General features: G+C 52.4%; 1 protein-coding gene across 34 annotated transcripts in view; it reads left to right on the forward strand.

Annotated features, from left to right (window-relative positions):
* NRXN2 (neurexin 2) overlaps positions 1-21,748 on the forward strand; it is a 355,281-nt gene that overhangs the window by 281,802 nt on the left and 51,731 nt on the right. For all 34 annotated transcript variants that reach the window (XM_080985831.1, XM_080985833.1, XM_080985840.1 and 31 more), the window contains one exon: positions 17,926-18,097. In XM_080985831.1, coding sequence (XP_080841957.1) covers positions 17,926-18,097 — 172 coding nt within the window. The remainder of the gene's footprint in view (positions 1-17,925; positions 18,098-21,748) is intronic.

Below are 21,748 nucleotides of genomic sequence, written 5' to 3' on the forward strand. Positions count from 1 at the left end.
TTTCACATATACAGTCATACCTTGGGTTGAAGTAGCTTCAGGATGAATATTTTCGGAGCGCGTTACTTCCGGGTTTTGCCGCATGCAGAGACACTCAAAATGACGTCATGCACATGCGCGGAAGCGGCGAATCATGACCCGCAGACGTGCGGACACGGGTTGCGTTTGCTTCAGGATGCGAACAGGGCTCCGGAACGGATCCCGTTTGCATCTAGAGGTACCATTGTATGCTTATGGGGTCTGTACTGACAGTGGCTGACCAGGAATGAGACCTTGGAAGTCGTCCCCTGCTTGTGAGCTTCCCTTTTAAGGCATCTGTTCGGCCCCTGTGATATCAGAATGCTGGGCTGGTGGGTGTTTCAGAGACTCCTTTGTCTCTGAAAATGGAGCCCTCCTCATACTCTGTGCCTCAGTTTCCTCTGTGAATTTTGCTCTTCTTCCTCTCCCCGAAGCAGAGGTTCCAGATTGAGGGCTGGAAGGGAGGGCTGTTGCAAGCAGAGCTCCAGGGGAAGGGAGCTAAAATGGCATTTGCCCTGGTATCCCCAGATCTCCCATCCCCCTCACAGAAGAGCTTCCTCTGCCTTGCAGAAGGTGGCAGGGGTAGCCCATCCATGCCCAATCCGTGCACTCACTGTGGCGCGTAAGCAGCTTAGCCCCCTCTCCCTGCTTTACTTGGCCCCTGGAGCGAAGGATGGTGGCAGAGAACAGTGCTTGCAAAGCTCCTCCCCCAGCTGTCAGTGGCGGGAGCGTGGGCTGCCATGCAGGGCTGGCTGGCGGTCTCTCACCTGCTAATCCATCCGTGCCACCGACACCTCTGTTTGCCTGGCCACGCTGCGGTGGGCAGCTGACTAAAGTGCCTCTGCTTGGCAGAGCTTAATCCCCGAAAAGAGAGCCACCCAACAGGTGCCTTGGAAGCTTGCCCAGGAAGCGGGTCCTTCTGAGGGAGCCCTTCTTCGCCATCTCGTGGAGAAAGGCACTCTGCAGGCACTCAGAGGCGCTCTTCTTCTGAAGCTAAGCCGGGGGTTTCCAGAGGATTCATGCTGGGGGTCAGGCCTTTATAGCCTGCTGGCTTTGAGTGGGGGGTGGGGGTTCCGTGCAAAGCCACCCTGAGCTCCCATTCTCCCAGGTCCTAAAGGAGGGGGTGCAGGATGTCCAGCCTTCAGTTTGGACTCTGCCCAAATTGCTAGGTCTGTTGGGGATGGATGCACCTCCTTAATACCGGAGTTCTGCTGCTTTAGAATAAACTGGAAGGAGGAAGGAAAATTGAAATGTGCCTTTCAGCATGTCTGTTTTGGACTCTTTATCTCCCACCAGCCCGCACAGCTGATGGGGTTTGTAGTCCAAAATACCTGTTGTGCAAGATTCCCAGATTGGCTGTGCAAGGCATTCAATGTGCCATTTGCATTCCGTGCCCAGAGGTGGGGGTTTTTTTAGATGCAAATAGCTTCAGGTGCAAGGGAAGGAGGGAGGACTGAGAATTACCAGGATCACAGCAGGTGGGAAAGGAGGGGGGCTACCCGTTTCTCCCCAAGGTGTGGTCCAGATGAAAGCTGCTTCTTGGAAGGTGCTGTTTGCAGACAAAGAGGAAATGGGTTGCAATCTCCCCTTCTGCAACAAGCCCATTAAATTTTCTCCTGCCTTCCTGCCCTCCCTTTCCTCCTTCCACTTGGCAGCCCCTCAGGTGTTTGAAAAAGGCTGTTAGGTCTCCCCCCACCCCATCTCTGCAATCCCCTCTACTCAGGGCACAGCTCCTTCAGCTTGTCCTCATCAGACAGGCTTTTCCATTTTGCCGCTCGTCTTCCTTGCCCTCCTCTGAACCTCTTCTAATTTGTCAGTATTCTTCCTGATGTACAGCACTTTAAACTTGACACAGCTTGTCGACAAGATCTGACAGACGTGCCCGGCCCAGGTGGCCTTGTAGGCCAAGAGCAAAGGCCTGGCGATACTGATTAGTCTCAAGGGCAGGTGGTGCCAAACTGCTGGTCTGCATCCTTCTTAAAAGTGCAGCAGATGAGGCTGAATAAAGCATCACTTGGCCTTTGCCAACCTGCTGCCCTCCAGGCGTTTTGAACTAGCACTCACATCAGCAACACCAGGAGGGCATGACTATTGCTTCTCACAGCTTAGAAACCATGGATCTATTAATTCAGTTTAGAATTACATTGGCCTTGTTTGCAGCTGCATCACATGGCTGACTCATGCTTAGCCTGCAATCAGCTACAGTCCCATGGTTCGTTCCGCATGTAGTGCTGACATGTCAGATATCTGCCGGATGTGTGAGCTCCCCCTCCCAGTTCGGTGTCATCTGCAATGACGGGGTTGTCCCAGGCTCTGCTGGAGGAAGGGTAATCTTCATATATCTAATGTAGGGTGTTGTCATGCAATTCCTCTTTTGCTGCTTGCTGGGACGCTAAGGAGGGGCAAAGGAACTGAATTTTGTGCATGCTCAATAGTTGCTGCCCTCTTTATCATTGCATTGTATATCCCAGGGGCTATGCTAAGGCATTCCTAAGGAGCTTCTAGGGCTTGCCTTTTCCTCCCAGGCTTGGAGCAAAACAAAGCTGCTGTTTGCCTGTCTGGGGTGGGGTGGGGCTGGCACTGCAGGCTTCCTTCTCCCCCCCCCCCCCTTTGCAAAGGGCTGTTGCATCAAGGCAAGAACTCTGCTGGATGTCACTCGCTGGCAGTGCTAACACCCACCTTGGCGCGCTGCCACAGGCGCCCCAACAAAGACAGCCAGGAGAGGAGGATCTCGACAACGTTAGGCGGCAGCAGCAGCAGCCGTGAGCAGCATGCTGACGCGCTCTGCGGAGGCGGGGGACATGTCAGCCAGAGAGCACAACACACACACCCCAGCAGGGTCTCTGATTGAGCCACAATGGTAGCCCCAGATCCCAGGAGGAGGAGCTGTCACTGTGTCTCTGAGCATGCACAGAACATTTGCCTTGCACAGAACATTTGCCCCTCACTACTTGCATAGATCAGTATCTGCCAAATTTTTGCTTCAGGTGGGTAATATCACAATATAATACACTGAAATATCAGTAGAACAGAGAGTAAAAACCAAAGATGTGGCAGGGAAGACACATCGATGTTTTGAGCTACCCTTCAGTAGCCCTGAACTCTAGATCAGGGATGGGACCATGGGGGTCCCCTCCCAATCAAGTAAATACCGTATTTTTCGTTCCATAGGACGCTCTGTCCCATAGGACGCACCTACTTTTTTTGGGGGGGGGGAAATAAAGGGGAAAAAAATTTCCTTTATTTCCCCCCCAAAACCAGGTCGGGGAACAGTGGGATGGCGGCGCTGCGCCTCCCCGTTGTCCCCCGAGCTTGTGGGGCTGGCCGATGTCTGCCCGGCGTGAGGGGCGCTCTGCTTCAGGGCGCCCCACGCGCCGGGCGGCAGGCTGCAGACACCTGCGCGAAGCATGGGGCGTCCTCCGGAGGGCGCCCCGTGCTCCGCGCTGCAGGCTGCCGCCCGCAAGCCTTGCGCTCCCAGGGGAGATCCCCCGGGTGCGCAAGGCTTGCGGACACCTGCGCGAAGCACGGGGCATCCTCCGGAGGGCGCCCCGTGCTGCAGGCTGCTGCCCGCAAGTCTTGCGTGCCCGGGGGAACTCCCCCCGGGTGCGCAAGGCTTGCAGATAGCTTCCTGGAGCCTGGAGAGCGAGAGGTGTCAGTGCGCACCGACGCCTCTCGCTCTCCAGGCTTCAGCGAAAGCCTGCATTCGCCCCATAGGACGCACACACATTTCCCCTTCATTTTTGGAGGGGAAAAAGTGCGTCCTATAGGGCGAAAAATACGGTAAATAAATAGACTTAACTAGCTGACCAACTGTATTGCAGATAAGTTGGTTCTGCCCCCCAACATAAGGCCTGCCCCCCCCCAAAAATCCTGGCTACTCCCATGGATGGGGCATGTCTGTGGGGCCCTCCAGATGTGGCTGGATTCCCAACTATTCTATCAGCACCAGCCAGCAGTTCCAGTGGTCAGGGTTGATGATGGAAATATTAGACCAGAAACACCTGGTGGGCTGGACATATGCGCCCCATCCCTCCTCTAGGAGGTTGTTTTTAGTGCTCCAGCCCCAATGTTTTTAGTGCTTCAGACATGTGCAGTGCTTTGGAAGCATGTGCAGAGGGACCTCACTGTGGAGCTGCTGCTGCCACAAGTTGGCTGCCGCACATTTGGTGCTCCTAGCCTAAAGTGATCCCACTCCGGTTCCTCCCCGCCCCCCACTCCCAGATGTCTAGGGCAGCAGATACCAAAAGATGACTTTGTCTGCAGCTCCAGTGCCTTTAACAGTTATGTGGAAGGTGGAATTTCAGTAGGATGCAGCTCACGTGACTAGGTGCACCAGCCCCACTTCTTCCCTCCCCCGGCCAAGGTCCTCTTTTCCATTGGCCGACCTGTTCCCCTGTTCCAGATGCAGGGGGAGGGTGGAGTGGAGGAGAAAGGGGATACATGGTCAAACCGTGAGTGGGGGGCGGCTTGAAGCTGGTGGCTGCCTTGTAAGGTCAGGACCGTGCTGGGGAGGGAGGAAGCAGGCATGGCAACAGCTCCCCTTCTGAAGTGCTCTTGGGTGTGTGACTGCTTTGGTCTGCAGAGTGTGTGTGTGTGTGTGTGTGTGTGTGAGAGAGAGAGAGAGAGAGAGAGAGAGAGAGAGAGAGAGAGAACAAATCAGAGGGTGTTCTGTATGCAGAAGGGGCTGCGCATCCAGGACGTTAGTGGCCCACAGCTCTTCCTGCTCTTCTCATCTTCAAGCCAGTAAACATCCTTAGCCAGAATCTTGAAATGAGAAGTGGACTGACCGGATGTGAACTAACACCTGAAAATTTAACCCAGACCCAGGAGAAATGCTCTTGACTGGGAAGGCAGCTGATTGCATATAGGATTTTAACCTCTTTTTTGACAGAATGTCCTGGAATAATCAAGACCCAGACTAGGGGGCGGCTGTTGAATGGGCCTTTGCCTTGAATGTGAACCTGTTTTTAAAAGGGAAATAGCAGGCTTAGCTTGCAGCCAGTAAGGAGGGGGAGCCTCCATCTATGGAGGGCGGCTCCCCGTGGAGGGATTCCTCCCAAGGCAAAGTAGCATTAAAGGATTTTATTCAACACCAATGCAGAGAAGAAAAGAGTGAAACCCTTTCCTCCCTCCTGCAATCCTGAGAGTAACCAGCAGCAGCAGTGCCTGACGTTTGGAGTTTAAAAAAACAAACAAACGATGTGCATTTAATGCAAAGATGCATTTAGCATCCCATCAAATTTGGCCTCCCTGGTCCAGATTTACTCCTGGGCGCCAAGAAGTGTCTGCAGTCAGGAGCATCTCTGAGTGATTCAGCCCAAACACTGGGGCAAATGGCCAAGTGGGGGTCAAGATCTCAGCCTCTCCCATGGACTCACTGCAGGTTCTGCAATCCCTATTTTCCTCCTGACCACCACCCCCAAATATTCCCCTTTACCTAGGAGAGCCTTGGAACCTGCAGCCTCTGGTAAAAGCTCCCCTCTGGATTGGATCTCTAGGAAAGGGGAGCCAGGACCTTGTATTCACCCTTTTAGTGCCACCACCCCACTGTCCCACCTGCCAGCCATCTTCGCTGCCCTCCTTGTTCTGCCCCTGCTTTCCTATCACTTTCTAATCGTTCTTCATCTGTCTAATCTCTGCCTGTTCTTCGTTGAGCTTATCTGGCCTCCATCTGTTTTCCATCGATCTTTTATCCTTTCCATCTGAGATCCACCTCCTGTCCACTCTTCATCCATCCATCCACCCTTCTCCCCGCTATTTATCCCTCTTCTGTTTTACCTTTCCTATCTGCCTTCCTGTGTGTGTATGCGCGCGTACACACACACACACACACACACACACACAGTGGCATGGGGGAGTGGCGGGGGGGTGGAGAATGCCCTAAGCTGCCTTCCTCCTCCTCCTGCTACCCCGCACATCTCCATATCCATCTGCAATGTTTTTCTCCTTCTCCCCCACCCCCCAATAAGGGAATTAGCGCCAGAAAAAGACAAACCGCCTTGCTTAGTCAAGTGGCAAATGTAATTCAATTGTTACCCAGGACAGGCAGCAACGGAGATGACACTGACTGTCATAATTATGTTCCACTTTAAAAGCGAACCTGCGGCTCTCCCCGTCTTTGAGAGGCCCCGGCGCCCAAAAGGCAGATAAAGGCTGCGCAAGGCGCGTAATTGGTTTCTCCTCCGGCACTGACCTGTTCGCCAACACCGACGGGCTCATATTTTTAGACATGGAGCGGGACAGCGGCAAGGGGGGGGGGAATGGTGGAAGGAATGGTCCTACACACACACACACACACACACACACACACACACACACACCTTATTGTAATCTGTCTCTTAGCGCCAAGAGACAGAACTCTACCACTAGTTTCAGCCTCTTGGAAGAGCATTTTCTATTTCTGGGGAGGAGTGGTTTTTTGAAGGGTAGAAAGATGTTTGCATGGAACAGGATTTGGGGGCGGGGGAGATGGTGTTTTAGAGAGGTCCCTCCCTTGCCTTTTTCTTCCCCCACACCCTTATCTCAGCTTCCTTTGAAGCATCAGAAAACTACTGGGGGTGGGGCACAAACCTTTTATTATTTTTGGTTGAGGGTTGAACTTATCCTTGACCCACCATCTGGAGACTTCATGCCAGGCAAAAGAGTGGCAACCCTACATTGTCAGACATGCACACACCCGATTGGTGCACATATTGGATGAGTTTTTGGAGCATCAAGGTGTGTCTTCTTAGCAAGGGCTCAGGTAGGATAAGGGAAGGGGAAAGGTGGTCAGTGGTGCTTTGTGGAGATGCCTCTGGACTGGCGAGGTATCTCTGGATTCTAATGGCAGCTGGGGAACAGGATTGAGTGTGGGCTCCTTTCCCACTTGGGGGCTTCCTATAATGGTTGGCCACCGTGAGATTTGAAAGCTAGACTCGGGGGCCTTTCTCTGGGCTGATCCAGCTGCAGCCATAGGGCTCTCCTGAGGATTGCAACTGACCGTGTAGTCCAGACTGTCACTGAGGACTGCCAAGGGACTGTGCTGGACATAGGCCCTTCTACCCATAGAAAGCCTGTTGCTGTTTCACAGTGCAGTCTTATGTGTGTCTACTCAGAACTAAGCCCTATTTGCTAGCTACAGATGTGGTTAGCAAAATGAACTCTGAACATGCTTTGCAGCTTTCTGGTTTCTTACTGTGCAATTCAAAATCCAGCAGCAGCTTAAAAATAAGTCCTGGGGCTAGTCCCTGTGTTTTACCCTTGGCTTGTCTCTACTACCCCTGGCATTCAGGCAGGGTTGCAGGCCTGAGGCCAGCTAGCTCAGAGAAAGCTCTGTGGGTGACCTATTTCCATTTGGGGAACACATTCTGCATCGGCCTCTGCAAATGCCTCCCTCCCTTTTGATCTCTTGAATACATGATTGTAGCAACACACTGCCACTCCCGAACTGGCCCTGTGCAGGGGTCTTATCCCTCCTGGTTCAAAGCATTGCAGGACCCCTGGAGACCAGAGAGGTTTCTGTAGGTGCTCTGCAAAGCTCTGGATTGGGGGGGAGGGGCTAGAGTGCTTTTCTGGTGCATTCTCTCCCCTGGCAGGTCTGCCCCATGACGCGCCATGGCCCGTTGCATATATCTCTATTACCGGAGCATCCTCAGCAGCCCTGGGGTGAGTGATGAGGTGTTGATGCAGGCTGACAGGTGGATGGAAGGGCTCCGCCATGAGATTGATCCCGCCCCGTTGCCAGGTAACCAAGAGCGGCAGGCAGAGTTGTCAGGAGAGATGGAGTGGACTGCAGAGGCTGGCAGAGGCTGGCAGAGGCTGAGACCCTGGGATGGCAGACCTCCCCGCTTGTGGCCATCCACATCCCAACAGAGTGTGTGTGTGTGTGTGTGTGTGCGCGCGCGCACTTGCATGTGTGTGAGAGAGTTTTTCAGCAAACTTATCCTTCCCATGCTACTGCATTGGTCCAATTATGAATAGGTTCTGAGTCCCACCCCATGGAATCAGTTGCATCTCCCTTTTGAAGAAGGGCTTAATCGGCCTTTTCTCCCTTTTAAGGTCACCTGGCTGCAGTGTGCGCGTTTTGTTTTGCCAGCCTAGGGTGAATTCTGTTGTGCCAAAGAGCTTCACCTGACGCTCCACCAGTCTGCTTGGATTTATGCAGGACACATTGCAGTGCCCTGCAGCCTGTGGCACCTGCCCCGCAGAACTGGCTTTCAGCACCAGGATGCAAGCCTGGAATATGGGAGAAGAGAAGCTGCTGTGCCTAAGCATGTGCAGAGGGCATTTGCCTCCTGCAGTCATTAACTACAGCCTATAATTTGCAAGGGAGGTTCTCTGTTCTTTAACTAGATGTCTTTTGCTCTGGTGGGTAGATCTTGAGGTTATTGGGGGGGCACACTAAAGCCTGCAAGATCTTCCATTCTCAAGTCCCTGGTGTATATGGGTGGGCGGTGGGGAGCTCCTGGTATTGGCGGCTGGGCTAGAACCCCCTGGAAGCAAGCACATTATCACTGGGGTGGGGCAGGTGATATCCCAATCCCTGTGGTAGCTACAAATAACCATCCACTTCATTTGGGTTGCTGTGAGTGAAACAGAAAAGCCAATAAATGTCAACTGGGTGACTGAGGTTTCATGGTTGTTTGCTGCCCTGGTCACTCTGAGCAGTGGTGGGGCTTCAGCAGAGAACCCCCAAGCAATGGGCATGAGAGAGAGTCACGTGGGGAGAGGTTTGGCAGCTGCATGTGGGCTTTTCACCTGAGTACCTCAAGCCGTCCCCTGCACCCTTCCCACTGGGTGGGAGTGGGGAGAGCCAGGCTCTCTTCCTGTGGGTTCTCACTCTCAGCTGCAGGGCCAGCTTGGAAGTGATGACATTAATTGTGTGAATAAAATTAACACCTACTTTTTTCCCCCTGTGTAAATATCAGCTGGTGGGGAAGGTTGAGCAGCCTCATGGGGTTTTTAACTCTTGTCTTCCCTGCCATGGGCTGATGAAAATCCCCTCTCTGAAATGCCAATTTGCATTTCAAGGGAAGGCACTGTTTCGAACTAATGAGGCTTTCCCTTGAAATGCAAATCAAAGCTGTGGACCAGGGGGTTTTGTGGGACAGGGGGATAAAGAGTTAAACTCCCTCCCCACCTCTCTATGGTGCTACTTACGTAACAAAAAAGTGCATGCTAATTGCATTCACACAATTAACATCTTGTCTAGGTTGGCCCCTGTAATAGCAGTCCACCTCACAGGATTGTACAGGGTGGAAACCCAAGAAATGCCATTAAAAAGTTCTGCCTTTTCTCGTTGGAGGGGAGAATTCTTGGTGTGTTCATATTATTAGAATTAATGACCATTAATTCTGACTGTTATCTAACACTGAAGACAGAGAGTAGCCAGTGGTCTGCCAGGCTCAGTCTTAGAAGGCTATATCTGAGGGAGGGTAAAATGTGTCCCAGACAATCTAGGTTCAGAGTTCCACTTCTCCTGCTTGTGGTTTTCAAGTAGGCATAAACGCTAACTGCTCTTTCTTCAGAATGTATGTAAAAATTTAAAAACAGATCTGGAAGATCCACGACTGGATGCCCGGCTTGGCCATTGACAGGCAGGGAAGATGGATGTCTTCTTCCACATGTAAACTGGGGATGATTTTGTAGCATCTGTTTTAGCAAACAGTATTTATATCCCACCTTTCCACAGTGAAAATAACACGTTGTGAGTGTTGTGGGTATGGCTGACAGGGGATGCTTTTGGGAAGCCTGAAGGGATGCCTCTCTCCCCTCATAAATGACCCTAAAGAAACTGCTGCCAACCCTACTGGAGGCCTTTCTGTGGCTGAGGAGATTTCTGGATGCAAAAGTTGCCTTGGAGCTAGAAATCTAGCCCCAAGCTGAAAATCCTCCTTATCCCTGGGAGGCATCATGATATCACATTGCTTGTAGTCTTGAGTCAGAAAAGCAGGAGTTGCATGAATTGGGCCTCAACAAAACTGCAGCTATTTTGTTGGGCTGTTTAACACAGGTTGAGGCCTGCTGGTTGTCACTCCCATTTCTCTGCTTAGGAAGTGAGGACATTAGACTTGACAAGTTTTCTGACACAGGACAGGCAAGGCAGGCAGGAAATAAAGTTCCCTCGCTGTGCTGAGGTAGCATCCATTCTCCCCACCCTTGCACTCCAACTGTTGGGGTGTCAGTACAGGCACAAGTCACTTAGCTGAGGAAAGGCTGTCACAGCATTCACCATCTCTGGCCTTTCATTGTCACACAGGAGGGCGGAAGAAAACCTTGTCGAGTGAGGGGCCATTTTGTTGCCTTGCTGCTGCCCACAGAAGACGGCAGCCATCTTGAGACAAGCTAATTGCTCAGAGTCTTATTGCTGTTTGGTTTGGGGTTCCCAAGTGACTAGTCCTGGTCCCTTCCCCAGGAGATAAAAAAACAAAAACCTGCAGGCAGACCTGCTTCTCTGCTTTTGAGATTCGATAAATACCGCAAGTGAAGCTAAACCTGGTGATCGATGCACCTCAGAAAACCCGTTCAGAGCATCAGCTGCAGGGCCTGGTTTGGAAGTTGGGCAGCCTGAAACCGTTTTCCAGGGTGCTGGGATGCAAAGGGCAGGACTTGCAAGCCATTGGAGGCGGCAGCCATTTTGGTGCCTTGGCAGCCATCTTGGAGCAGACAAGAGGCCTGCCTTTCTCTCTCTCTCTCTCTCTCTGGTCTTGCACGGTCCATTAAGCGCTTGGCTGTGGGGGCCCTCAGGCCAGCCAGCCGTGGCCGCTCGCTCGCTCACTCGCATACAGGAGTTATTGTGCCAGCCAGCCGCCAAGGCCCGCGTGCTGCTGCTGCGGCTGCTGCCACCACTGCCTCCCTGTATCCTGGGGTCTGGGCTTACTTCTAGCCTCGTAAATCCATTTCTCCTTCGCTTCCTCCTCCTCCCTTTCCCCCCCCCCTTCTCTTTTAATTTCCAGCCTCTGTGAGTGACATAAATCTCTCCCTTAAGTAACTCCGGCGTGCCAGCAGGCCTCGACAGGGCTTAGCGAGAGCTACAAGGCAGCAGCCACCTCATGCCAGTGAAGGCATCAAGTCAAGCAGGGGGTGGAGGCAGTCTCTCTTTCTCCCCCTCTGGTCTCAGCCTTCCATGTCGTGCCGTGCCACCCATCTTAAGACACTGCTTTCTGCCATCGCTTTGTCTCTCCTCTTTCCACTTCCCATAGTGTGTGTCTGTGAAACTGGGAGAAGTCAGTCGCACCTAAATTGTTCCACCTAGCTCCCCTGCTTCCTGTCACTTGCCATGCTTGCTTGGATTCTTTGTCGCCCTCCCCAAAATTGCCTGATCTGCAGTGGGGGGGGTGAGCCCACCCCCCAAACAAAGGCATATAGGAGCAGAAAACTGCAAGGGCCACCCCCACAGCATCTGCTCCAGGGATGCCCCCCTCTGAGTATGCCCCCCTCTGTTGGCCAGAGGGGAGAGTGTGGGGCTGGTGGGGGCTGCTGCTCCTTCTCCTTCCCCCTCCTCTTTCCCTGCTTGTGTGTCTGGAAGTGGGGGGCAAGTAAGCAAGCAGAGACTGAAAAGAGGAGAGCAAGGAGGCTCTGGGGTTCTGTAGGGGAGTGGTCCTCTGCAACCCCTGACAGTGGCCACAGGAAAGTGCCTTGGTGGCAAGCAGAACAGGTGAGGTAGGGTGGCACTGAGGACCCAGCCTCAGAAGATAATTCTTTCTTTCTGACAGAGGTGGAATTGGCTGCTGGAATTCATGTCCCTGGAAGGCAGCAAGGGTCTGTCGTTGAACAAAGGGTCGGCAGAGGGCTGGGTGATGGTTATTTTTTTTAGGAGGTGCCAGGAGCTGCAACAACTTGTCACCTCAAGTGGCCTGGCCCCTTCAGCAGCTGTGACCTGGCGGAGATGGATTGCTCTGGAATCGTTGCTCAGCAGAGAGCAGAAGGTGGTGGCTGGTGACCCAAGGCCACCCTTGAAGGCAGCTGCTGTTGCTGCCATCCCTGGGCACCCCTCCTCCTGCCCCAAGGCATGGGCTCCTTACTCAATTTTTTTTCCTGAAAGCATTCTGCACTTGGACCTTTCAAGAACCTGGTCTGGTCTCATCATCATAGAGCTCTGCAGTTGTGCGAACCAGCTCAGTTTTGGGGGCAGACATTCAGGTGCCCCACTCATCAGAGTGAGCAGGAAGGCTCTCCAACACAGCAGGGCTTGCATATACCACATTTTTACTTGGCTGAAGTACACACACATGACCATCTGGAGTGTGTGGGTTGTGTGCATATGGCACCTTTAAGGCCAGAGTCTAAAATGATTCAACTGCACTATTGCATCCCAACACCGCCCAGCCTTCAGACAACGGCTCGTCTAAGCAGTCAGTGTAGCATCTTGGAAGTACCTCAATCCTGTCTCATTTCCTCCTTCCACCCCAACATTTCCTGCTTGCATTGGGAAGCCTCTGCAGTTCAGTGGGATGCTCCTGTGTGTCATGACATCGCCGGGAAATGCAGATTAGGAGCTTTGCTTTGATCTGAAATGAAAGTGGGTATCTTGCCAGTGGCTCACAGGCCATTTTTAACGGCCTGAGACATCATTTGCTGCCTGTGGGTTTTCCGGCACCCAGGAGCCCTGCAGCCAAGGTGGTGGTAGAAGTTGTCGAGCCCCCATCCCGATGAGTCAGCAGTGCCAGCACATGGCTCTCTCTGTGATAAGAACTGCTACATATTGCTCACCTCTCCAGGTAGGGCTCACCAGCCTTCCCCTCCTTGAACTACAGGGGTTGAGGGTGGGCATTAATAAAACGCACATGCCCCAGCGCTCTAATAATCTGGGCTTAATGCAATAATTACATGCATGGCTCTAATAAGCAGCGTGAGCACACACAGCCAGCCGCTCCCACCGCGTGGTATTAATCACTGCTTAGCATAATAAGCCCTTAATAATGTGTGTGTGTGTGTGTGTCCCCCTCCACTTTTTCCCACCTCCCAGCTGCAAAGAAATACACTGCATTTCTGGGATTTTCAGTAAATGGTAGGTGCTGTGCTGATGCTAGAAGGTTAGGATGCCCATAATAGAAGAGCATCTTTTATCCTGCTGGCTGTGGGACTCTGTTCTGTGATACTAAAAAACATGGCGCACTCCTACACTGGCAAAACTGGCCCCATAAAAATATCCTTTCATATGTTCTGCTAAGATATCCTGGGTTGTGAGTAAGAGAGGAAAGGAGCAGCCAAGGTGGGCAGGAAGGAGCAGCACATCCCTTTTGGGAGGCCCTCCAAGGCCAGGAGCAGCAAATGCCCTGCCGCTGCTGCGACTCCTGCCACTGCTACTGTTGAGACTTGCCCCATCTGCCTCTAGCGGAGAAGCGGCAGTGCCATCAGGGCCAATTTTGGGTAAGATCGGGCCAATCTTGGATGATTTCGCCCCCAAAACTGCTGCAACACTGCCCAAAATCAATGTCGATGGCAGCAACACTTTTCTGCTGATGACAGAGGCAGCAAGGCATCCATTAGTCTGCCGCCTGGAGCAGAAGCCTCACCTGCCTCATGGGTTGGCTGGCTCTGTTCATGGCACAATGCAAGGTGCAAGGAGCTGGCTTTTGGAGGAAGGTAGGAGTGTGTTGTCAGAATGTAGAATGAAAAGTCCAGATTCTATCAGGAATATTTCTTGCTAATTTCTATAAAAACAGGGCTGCCATACTTAGGTGATGAATTGGTTAGACTGATTTGTTTTAAAAGGTTTCCCTGATTCATTGGGCAACAGGTTTGAAATGTTTTACATTGTTTTTAATACAGCTGCTCTGTGTACACCTACACCGTATTCAGATGGTTTGTGACACCTTAGAAAAGGGCTTCCCCCCTGCCCCCCCCCCAGTTGTCTCCCACAGCCAAGATGCCTCTTCTTACAAAGCCATAACATTTCCCTTAGATTTGGAACGATGTACCCATGTGATGTGTTGGGTGTACTTAGTTTGAAACAAAGCATTCACTCTTTATCTTCAGAATTAATATTCATATAGAGATTTGTGCCTGTTTAATTGATTAATGCGGCATTAATTAACATTCCTAAGAATTAATCAGCCAAGATTTCTTTTAGTTAAAAAAGTGAGGTGCTGGGGTCTGTTTGGAAGCTGTTCCTGGGAATCCAGATTCCCCAAGGCCACATGTGTGGAGGCTGGCTGACATTCACTAAGTGATGCAAGAAAGGCAGTCTGCACATGCTCTGTGTCACTGTAATGTTTGTATTCTGAATATGAAGATTGACTTTGGGAAATAGGTTTTGTGTAGAAATGATTGGACATGAAGCACCACCTGGGCCCTGTGGCAGGAAACTGGAAAAATCTAAAGATTTCTGGTGTAGACAGCCGCTAGTTAAGGTGGGGACAGGGATGGGGAAATGGGTGGTGTGAATTCCCCTGATTGGCTAAGGGAAAGAACCTCTGCCAGTACTCAGTTGCTCCACTGGGAGCCGGTTGGTACTTAGGGTGACAGCCAGCTTGAATTGTGACCGTGTGTGCTCTGGGCGCCCATAACTCATCTCGAGCTCTTTATAACCACATAAGCACCCTTGCTCAGAAGGAACAGCCCACGATGAGTTATGGACTGATGAAAAAATGCTCCCAAAGAGGAAGCTCATGCATATTATGCATAGGCAGGAGGGATGCATACAGCTGGACCAAAGTGGACCCCAGTTCCAAGGTTTCCGCTGAATGGCTTTTCTCTGAACAGGCCACTGAGCTTGTCTTGCATACGAAGTGTGTGCTTTCTTCGGCTCTCGCATTGCCAGGTTATTAAACTAGACTCTGAGAGGCGGGGGCATGTGGGGGACAAGTGCTCTTGAGATAATAGGGAAGGGATTTGGGCTGCAATCCGAAGCAAAGCCCATCAAAGTCAATGGGGCTGTACTTCTCTGTAGCCAGGCAAAGGACGGCACCTTTGGTACCTGAAACTGGAGAATGCGGTGGTAGAGTTTCTGTTTTGCATGAAGAAGGTCCCAGGCTTGATCCGTGTTGGCATCTGCAGGTAGGGTTGGTAATTGTCCTCTGCCTGAAACTCTGGAGAGCCAGTGTCCATCAGGGCAGGCAGTACTGATCTAGAGGGATCAAATGTCTGGCTCAAGGCAGCTTCCTGTATTCCTGTGACTCTCTGGCATGTTAGGCTGTGTCTGGCAACTGTGAATGTGGGAAAGGGAGAGGTGTAGCTCACACACACACACACACACACACACAGCCCTCTGCCACGCCACCCCACCCCACACAAAAAAAAAATTCTACTGCACAGCCCAACTCCTACACAGGTTGCTTCTCGCCCTGCAGCTCTTCTGCTCCTTTCCAGAGAGGCGGCTGCAGAAGTGGATTAATTACCGCTCTGCTGCAAATGAAATTAAGCAGCCCTGATCGTTAGCTTATTGATGAGGCAAACGAGATTAGGCAGCGCGCTGTCAATCCGGGCTGCACCAGGAACTGGATTAAGGGAGCTCTGATTACTCAGAGCTGCAGCAAGCAAGCTGGTGAGAGCGGAGCAAGGAGGGCGAGAGGTGGGGGCCCCAAGCTGAAGCAGGGATACCTGAAAGCATCACAGAGGAGGGGGGAGGCAGTGGAGTGAGCCTTCTCGGGACCCTCTGGGGCAACGTCCATCTTCCATCCCCTCCCCTGGTCTAGAATCGCCTGCAAGAGTTGGCCCGTTTTGCACCAAACCCGGAAGCAGACCTCCAAGCCAAGCCAGGACAACAGAAATCTAGCAGGAAGATCGTGCAGGAAAGACGGTTTTTCCACTGCTGCTACCATCTCATGGAGAGGTGGCCCTGTTTGCCAGCCACATCCTGCTTAGTCCTAAGTACCTGACAGCCAGCTGGTTGTAGGGTGTTTGGGAGCCAGCGTGGGTAACCCACAGACAACTTGGCTGACCCCTGCAGAAAGCCGGGTTGAAGTCACTGCCCCCCCCCCAGCTCCATAAAGAGGGAGGAAATGAGTGGAGTGGGTGCCAAAGGAGTGAGGGGATGCTTTGGCCCTACCAGTTGGACCACTTCCCATGAAGGAAGCGGATGGGGCTCTCTGCGACTCAGAAAAGGCTTCTGCCACTGCGAAACACCCTCTGGAGGACTCTCGGGAGAAAAGCCACTCAGCCCAAGGGTGTTCTTGGTTCCTGATGGCGCCTCTCTGCTTGGGGAAAAGGCCACAGCTCTGTGGGAGAGCATATCCGGAAGGTTCCGCGTTCAGTGTCTGGCACCTCCTGTGCAAAACAGGACTCTGCTCTCCCCAGTTAGTCACAATGGGACACCAGTAGGCTTTTTCCTCCCCTTGTGAATAGCAGTCAATAGGGGTGAAGGTGTTGGAGGGATGTCTCCAATTGTGGCCATGGCAGATTGGTGGGGGAGGGCAAATGCTTTTTAAAAACCCTCCCAGCCCCATGACCCCCCTGGCCCAGCATTCCCCACTCCCACACCGCAAGAGCTCTATGGTTTTAAAAAGAAGTAGTCAGGAGCGCAAGGACAGGACTCCATCCGCTTGGCCCTGAGGCCTGGTTTCTTACTCTCTCTTGGCTGCCAAGCAGGATTAGGAGAAAGCCAGGTCAAGATTTGTTGGTTGGTTTCTAATTGGGTTCTACCCTACCCTTCAGCGTGCAAAAATATTTCCAAGGTGGCTTACAGCATAAATTTCAAAACAAAAGCAAGGGAGATCAGATAGACAAAAGCATCCCACAGGAAGAGAATGGTCAGGGAATACTATGTTTTCCTACACTGTATTCTCTAATAGGCCACTTATATCATGCTAATACACTAAAACACACTCTCAGGCTTCCCAGTGACTGAGGTAGCAGCCAGCGTCTCCTCCAATATAAAATGAAAGCCTCTTCCCATTGGTGATGCAGTGACTTCGCTTCTGCTGCTGCTTTTCTCCTTCCTTGGGCCAAATGATGGCCGCTTGGTCACTAAAGCATTCCTGTTTATTATTTTTCATGGATCCTTTCGTGTTTTTTAAATTGTTTATAAATTATACAAGTTGACAATTTATTTCTTAACTTTTTAAAAATACATCCTGTGTTGCGTGTATCTTTGTAACTTCTTTATTTGGCACAAATACAAAAATAAATCAATAAAAAATTTAAGGAAGACTAGTGAAAAAATATAATAAAACATCAGAACTTGAACAATTTCCATTATAGATTCAATCTTGTGGAAATAAAGCAGTATTTCATTGTGCAAAAGAGACAGCAAATGTCCCTGGGGAGAGCATTCTGCAAATTGGGAACCCCACCGAGAAGTCTCTCTCCCAGTCACCACCTGCCTCACTGTAGTTGGGTGGGGGCCCCTCCAAAGATACATAAAGTGGCAGGCAGGCTCCTCTCAAGAGATGGTTCACCACTGGGTTCCTGGGCTGGCAGAGGAGCACCCACAACCCAAGATTGCATTTTAGAATGCCCTAACTTGTTCCTTTTCGAACCTCAAACACCCCAACTGGGTAAATCAGATCAGACCTCCTGTTTCCCACCACCAACAGGCCAAATGGGGAGACCTGTGCTACAGGGAACTGCTCCCCTTTCCTAGTAACACTGATTATTAACATGTCCATTGCAAACTCAACAGGAGTGAAAAGAGTTGGGTTTCTCTTTCTCAGCAGGGCTTGTCTGGCTGCTGTCAGTGGCACAGCCTTGTTAACTGTGGGAAAAACTGAGATAAGGCACAGGAGACGTGGCTGTCAGCTGCTATAGGCACAGTTCTTACTTTGCAGGCTTCATGTGTCTCGGGAGTCTTACCTTTTTAAAAATGGTGGGAGCAAGGGCCAGTGGGCCAGAGATTTGCTCTTCACCGTAGATGCCTGGCTGCAACAAAGTCCCCTTGACCCCTGCTCCTGCCTCCCCAGCCTCTGCTGGAATTTGCCCCTCTGACCTCCCAGCTAACCCCTGCTCTGACTCCGTTCTCCTTCTCTCCCTTCTGTTGCCTCCTCACAGGACCAGGGAACAGTTGGGGTCATTTTCAACGTGGGCACGGACGACATCACCATCGAGGAGAGCAACGCCATGGTGAACGACGGCAAGTACCACGTGGTGCGCTTCACCCGGAGCGGTGGCAACGCAACGCTGCAGGTGGACAATTGGCCTATCAATGAGCGATACCCCGCAGGTAGGGACTGGGAGGCAATGCCTGCCGTGCCCCTCATCCTGTCTCCCCCACACCATGGAGGTCGGAACCACCCTGGCCCTCTGAGCATTTCCACCAAGCAGTGAGGTGGGCGGATTTGGGGCGGATGGGCGGGATCCTTTTTGCCAGCCCCTGGTCAGCAGGGTCTTTGGCCATTTCCATTAGCACTTACCCAGGATCAGGAGAAGTCTCTGTCCCCAAGAAGAAAAGAGTGTCAGGGCTGGGGTTCTTACAAAGCTACTGCCAGGTCAGGCTGTCTGTTCATCTGGCCCAGCAGTGTCTCCCCAGGAGCTGAAGCAGAACGCACTCCCTTCCATCACTTGTTGCTTGCTCTGCTTAATTGGATATGCTGCCGCTGTGGGACTTTTGCCTTCAAAGGAGGTTCCCTGCCACTGAGCCGGGGTCCCTCCCCACAGGGAAGTCTCTCAGGTACAGGCTTTCCTTTGCCCAGGACTTGTTCAGAATTTGAACCCAGGGCCCCTCACACCTTAAGTAAGACTCTTTCCCCTGGACCAGCAAGCCCTAGATCCTCTCGGGACAAGTGGGGGTAGCCATTCACGGGGGTCGTGAGGAAAAGTAGCCAGGAAAACGGGTGGGTACCTGCAGGAATGAAGAGGTGTGTGCCAGGAGGGGATAGATAGGGGAATTTGTCGCAAGTTTGCTTATTTTCAAAAGGCAAGCAGAAAAATCTAAACATCAGTTGAGCTCTGGAGCCCTTTCTCTACATGTGGAAGAAAAGGCTGGTGATGCCCAGTTCTCTGCCAGGGTCCAGCTGTCCTTGCCAGTCTGCCACATAGGCAGTCAGCCAGCTTCCTCTGGGCACAACTGAAGAGGGGTGGAGAGAGAGCTTGAGAAAATCAAGAAGGGGTTTCAGCCAAGAGCCAGGGTGGAAGTCCCCTTGCGCTTCTTCCTCCATCTTCTCTTTCACTGTTTGTAGCAGTCTAGGCCCCAGCCCAGCTGCCCTGTCTGGCTGTCAGTACAGCAGCCATTTTCTTTCATTTGTGCTGACTCCTTTGTTCTAAAGCCTGGGAGGTGGGCCGCTCACTCGTATTTTTGCAGGTGGGAAACTGAGGCAGGGGGGTTGGGTGAGAGAGCGATGTCTCGGAGTTGGACTAGGATTTGAAACTGGATCCTAAGTCTATAATTTTCCCCCTTATTTATTTTTTCAAAAAAACCACCCTTCTACCCGCCCCCCTGGGCCCTTGACATTCTGTTAGCCGCTGGCATTTTTCTGCTATCAAATAATTTTTACAGCCCTTTTCAGCAAGAGAGAAGTGCTTTGAGCGTATCTCATTCTAATCTCCTTTATTCTTTGAAAAGGTTGGCAATTGCAGAAAAGGTCCGGGTCCTTTGCACACAATGTAGATGCCAGGAAATGAAAGAGGACATCGGAGCAGGGAGGGGGGAGTCAATAACGGGGGGGGGGGGCAGCAACAGGGTGAAGACTAGAGGGGAGAGCTGTGGAGAGCATGAGGGGCAGAAAGGGGAGCCCCAGCAGACACCCACCTTCCCATGATGAGCCTCCTTTCTTGCCTGTCACAGCCACAGCAGCCCAGTGCTCTGCCTCCGAGGCTGGGAGGGGCAGCATGAGCAGACTGGATCTTGGAGCGTGAGCAGAGATGCAGGCGGGTTCCGACCTCCATTGAGCCAGGGTGGGGGTGTCTCAAAGTGTGGGGTGGGGTGCCTGGGAGACCAGGGGAAGCTGGGGTTTTCATGGCTGCATTTGTGCCTGGCAGTGCAATCAGCCTGGAAGGGCCTTCGTTCAGGATCCATTTCCTCCCATCGTTTGGTGGCTGAATCACACACAAGCGCGGCGGCTTCTCCCTTCCCGCCAGGAGCCAGCAGGAACCATAGAGCAGCGGGGCGGGGGGAGTGAGGGGAGGGCGAAACCTAATCAAGGTCATTAGTGCCGCAGGCAGGCAAGGCAGGGAGAGCTCCTGCCCGCCTGGGATTTGCCAGCCACTTTGATCCAGCTCCCCTCCATTGCCCCCCCTCGACAAAGTGCCTCTCCCCAGCCTGTCGTCCCGCTGGCCTGATTGTGCAGTCTCTTTGATGCCCAGCGCTGCTGCAGAGAGTGGAGCGCAGCCTCTGCTAGCCAGGAGCTGCTGCCACAGCTCAGGCATGCACCAAACTGCACACCAGGGGCCGCACACCAGCCTTACGGAGGCAGAAGCTATGTTCTACTGAGTCAGGTCAAGGGTCCATCTAGCACTGACTGGCAGCTGAATCTCGGGTTTCAGGTGGGAAAGCTTTCCCAACCACACCTGGAGATGCCGCTGGAGACTGAACCCTGGATCTTTTGCATGGAAAACAGATTCTCGACCACTGAGCCCTGGCCCTTCCTCCCCACTGTGCTGTGGACCCTCTGCCTCTGCACAAGTAGCCATGAAGCAGTTACAGGTCTTGAGAAAGCAGCAAGGCACACACTTCGTGGGTCTTTGCACTGCCCCCACACCTGTGCTTTGGCACCCATTGCAGGGAGCTCTGCAGCTCAGACGTTGCTGGCACCCACACCTTTCTTGGGCTCCACAGGGACCCCGAGACAAGCTGCAGTTGGACTTTGGGCAGATCATCATCCCTCACTGCTTTTTAGGGGCCTCCTTTCCATCTGGGGCCACTTCCTGCAATACCCCTTATTAAGCTGCTTTGGCTTTCCACCCTTGGGTGCTCAGGGTCACACTCTCTGGCATGGAGGGCACCTTTTGCCTGGTGCTAACTCAGCCTGGAGGCCATGCAACGCCACTGGACTGTCTTCGCTGTTCCCCTGTGAAAACCTGGGAGCTGCCCTCTTGCACTGTCGTGTAGATTCTGCAAGGCTGCATTTCAAAGTGGCCATCCTGCGTTTTTGAATCAAGCCCAGAAGACCAGCTTTTTCTGAAGGGGAAAGGACACATGAGGCTGTTGCTTTGCAAAACATTTATATCGTCATTCAGGAATCCGAACCTGTGGGCATGAGAAGGCGTCATGCAAGTCAGCCCTCAGAAGTAGTAAGGGAGGTGGTGAAACTTACAGAACTTTGAGCCTGATGGAATTCTTTGTTCTGCCAGAGGATTGCAGCTTCCATGGGCCACTTTGGTTAGTCTGCAGACTTGTGAGACCCAAGTGAGAGGTGCCAGTCCTCCCAAGAAGCACACCTTCATCTGCCTGTGCCAGTGGACACGCTGACTGACAACTTGGCTCTCTAGGCCATTAAGAAACCCAACGCAACAGTTTAAGGCTGCCAAGGAGCCTGACAGCAATCTCTGCCGCTCACTCTGACCCAGCCAGAGAGACAACCCAAACCCCATCTTGGAAGCCCTTTATGGAGGAGGAAGGGTCCCACCCCCTGCCTTCAGAGGCAGGAAGGGATGCTGCAAATGGGGAGAAGCCCTGTGCTCTCTCCCCCCAGGACTTGCTCTCCACAGGCATGCCTTGTGTTACCTTGGAGGGTGCCAAGCAGCGGGCACAGGTCTCTTTTGCCGCCATTGTCTGGAAGAAAAGCAGGAGTGGCAGCTGCTAGGCATCCATGGGCTCTGGAGTGGGTGGGCTGTATGACTCTCCCTCCCCCAATTAAATATAGAAGTACAGCTCTCTCTCCTTTTGGAACTTTTCCCCCATGTCCCAAATGCTTTACCATTCTAGTTTCTTCATGGC

The sequence above is a fragment of the Podarcis pityusensis genome (genome assembly GCF_964106645.2).
Source record: "Podarcis pityusensis genome assembly, chromosome: 16".
Lineage (NCBI taxonomy): Eukaryota > Metazoa > Chordata > Lepidosauria > Squamata > Lacertidae > Podarcis > Podarcis pityusensis.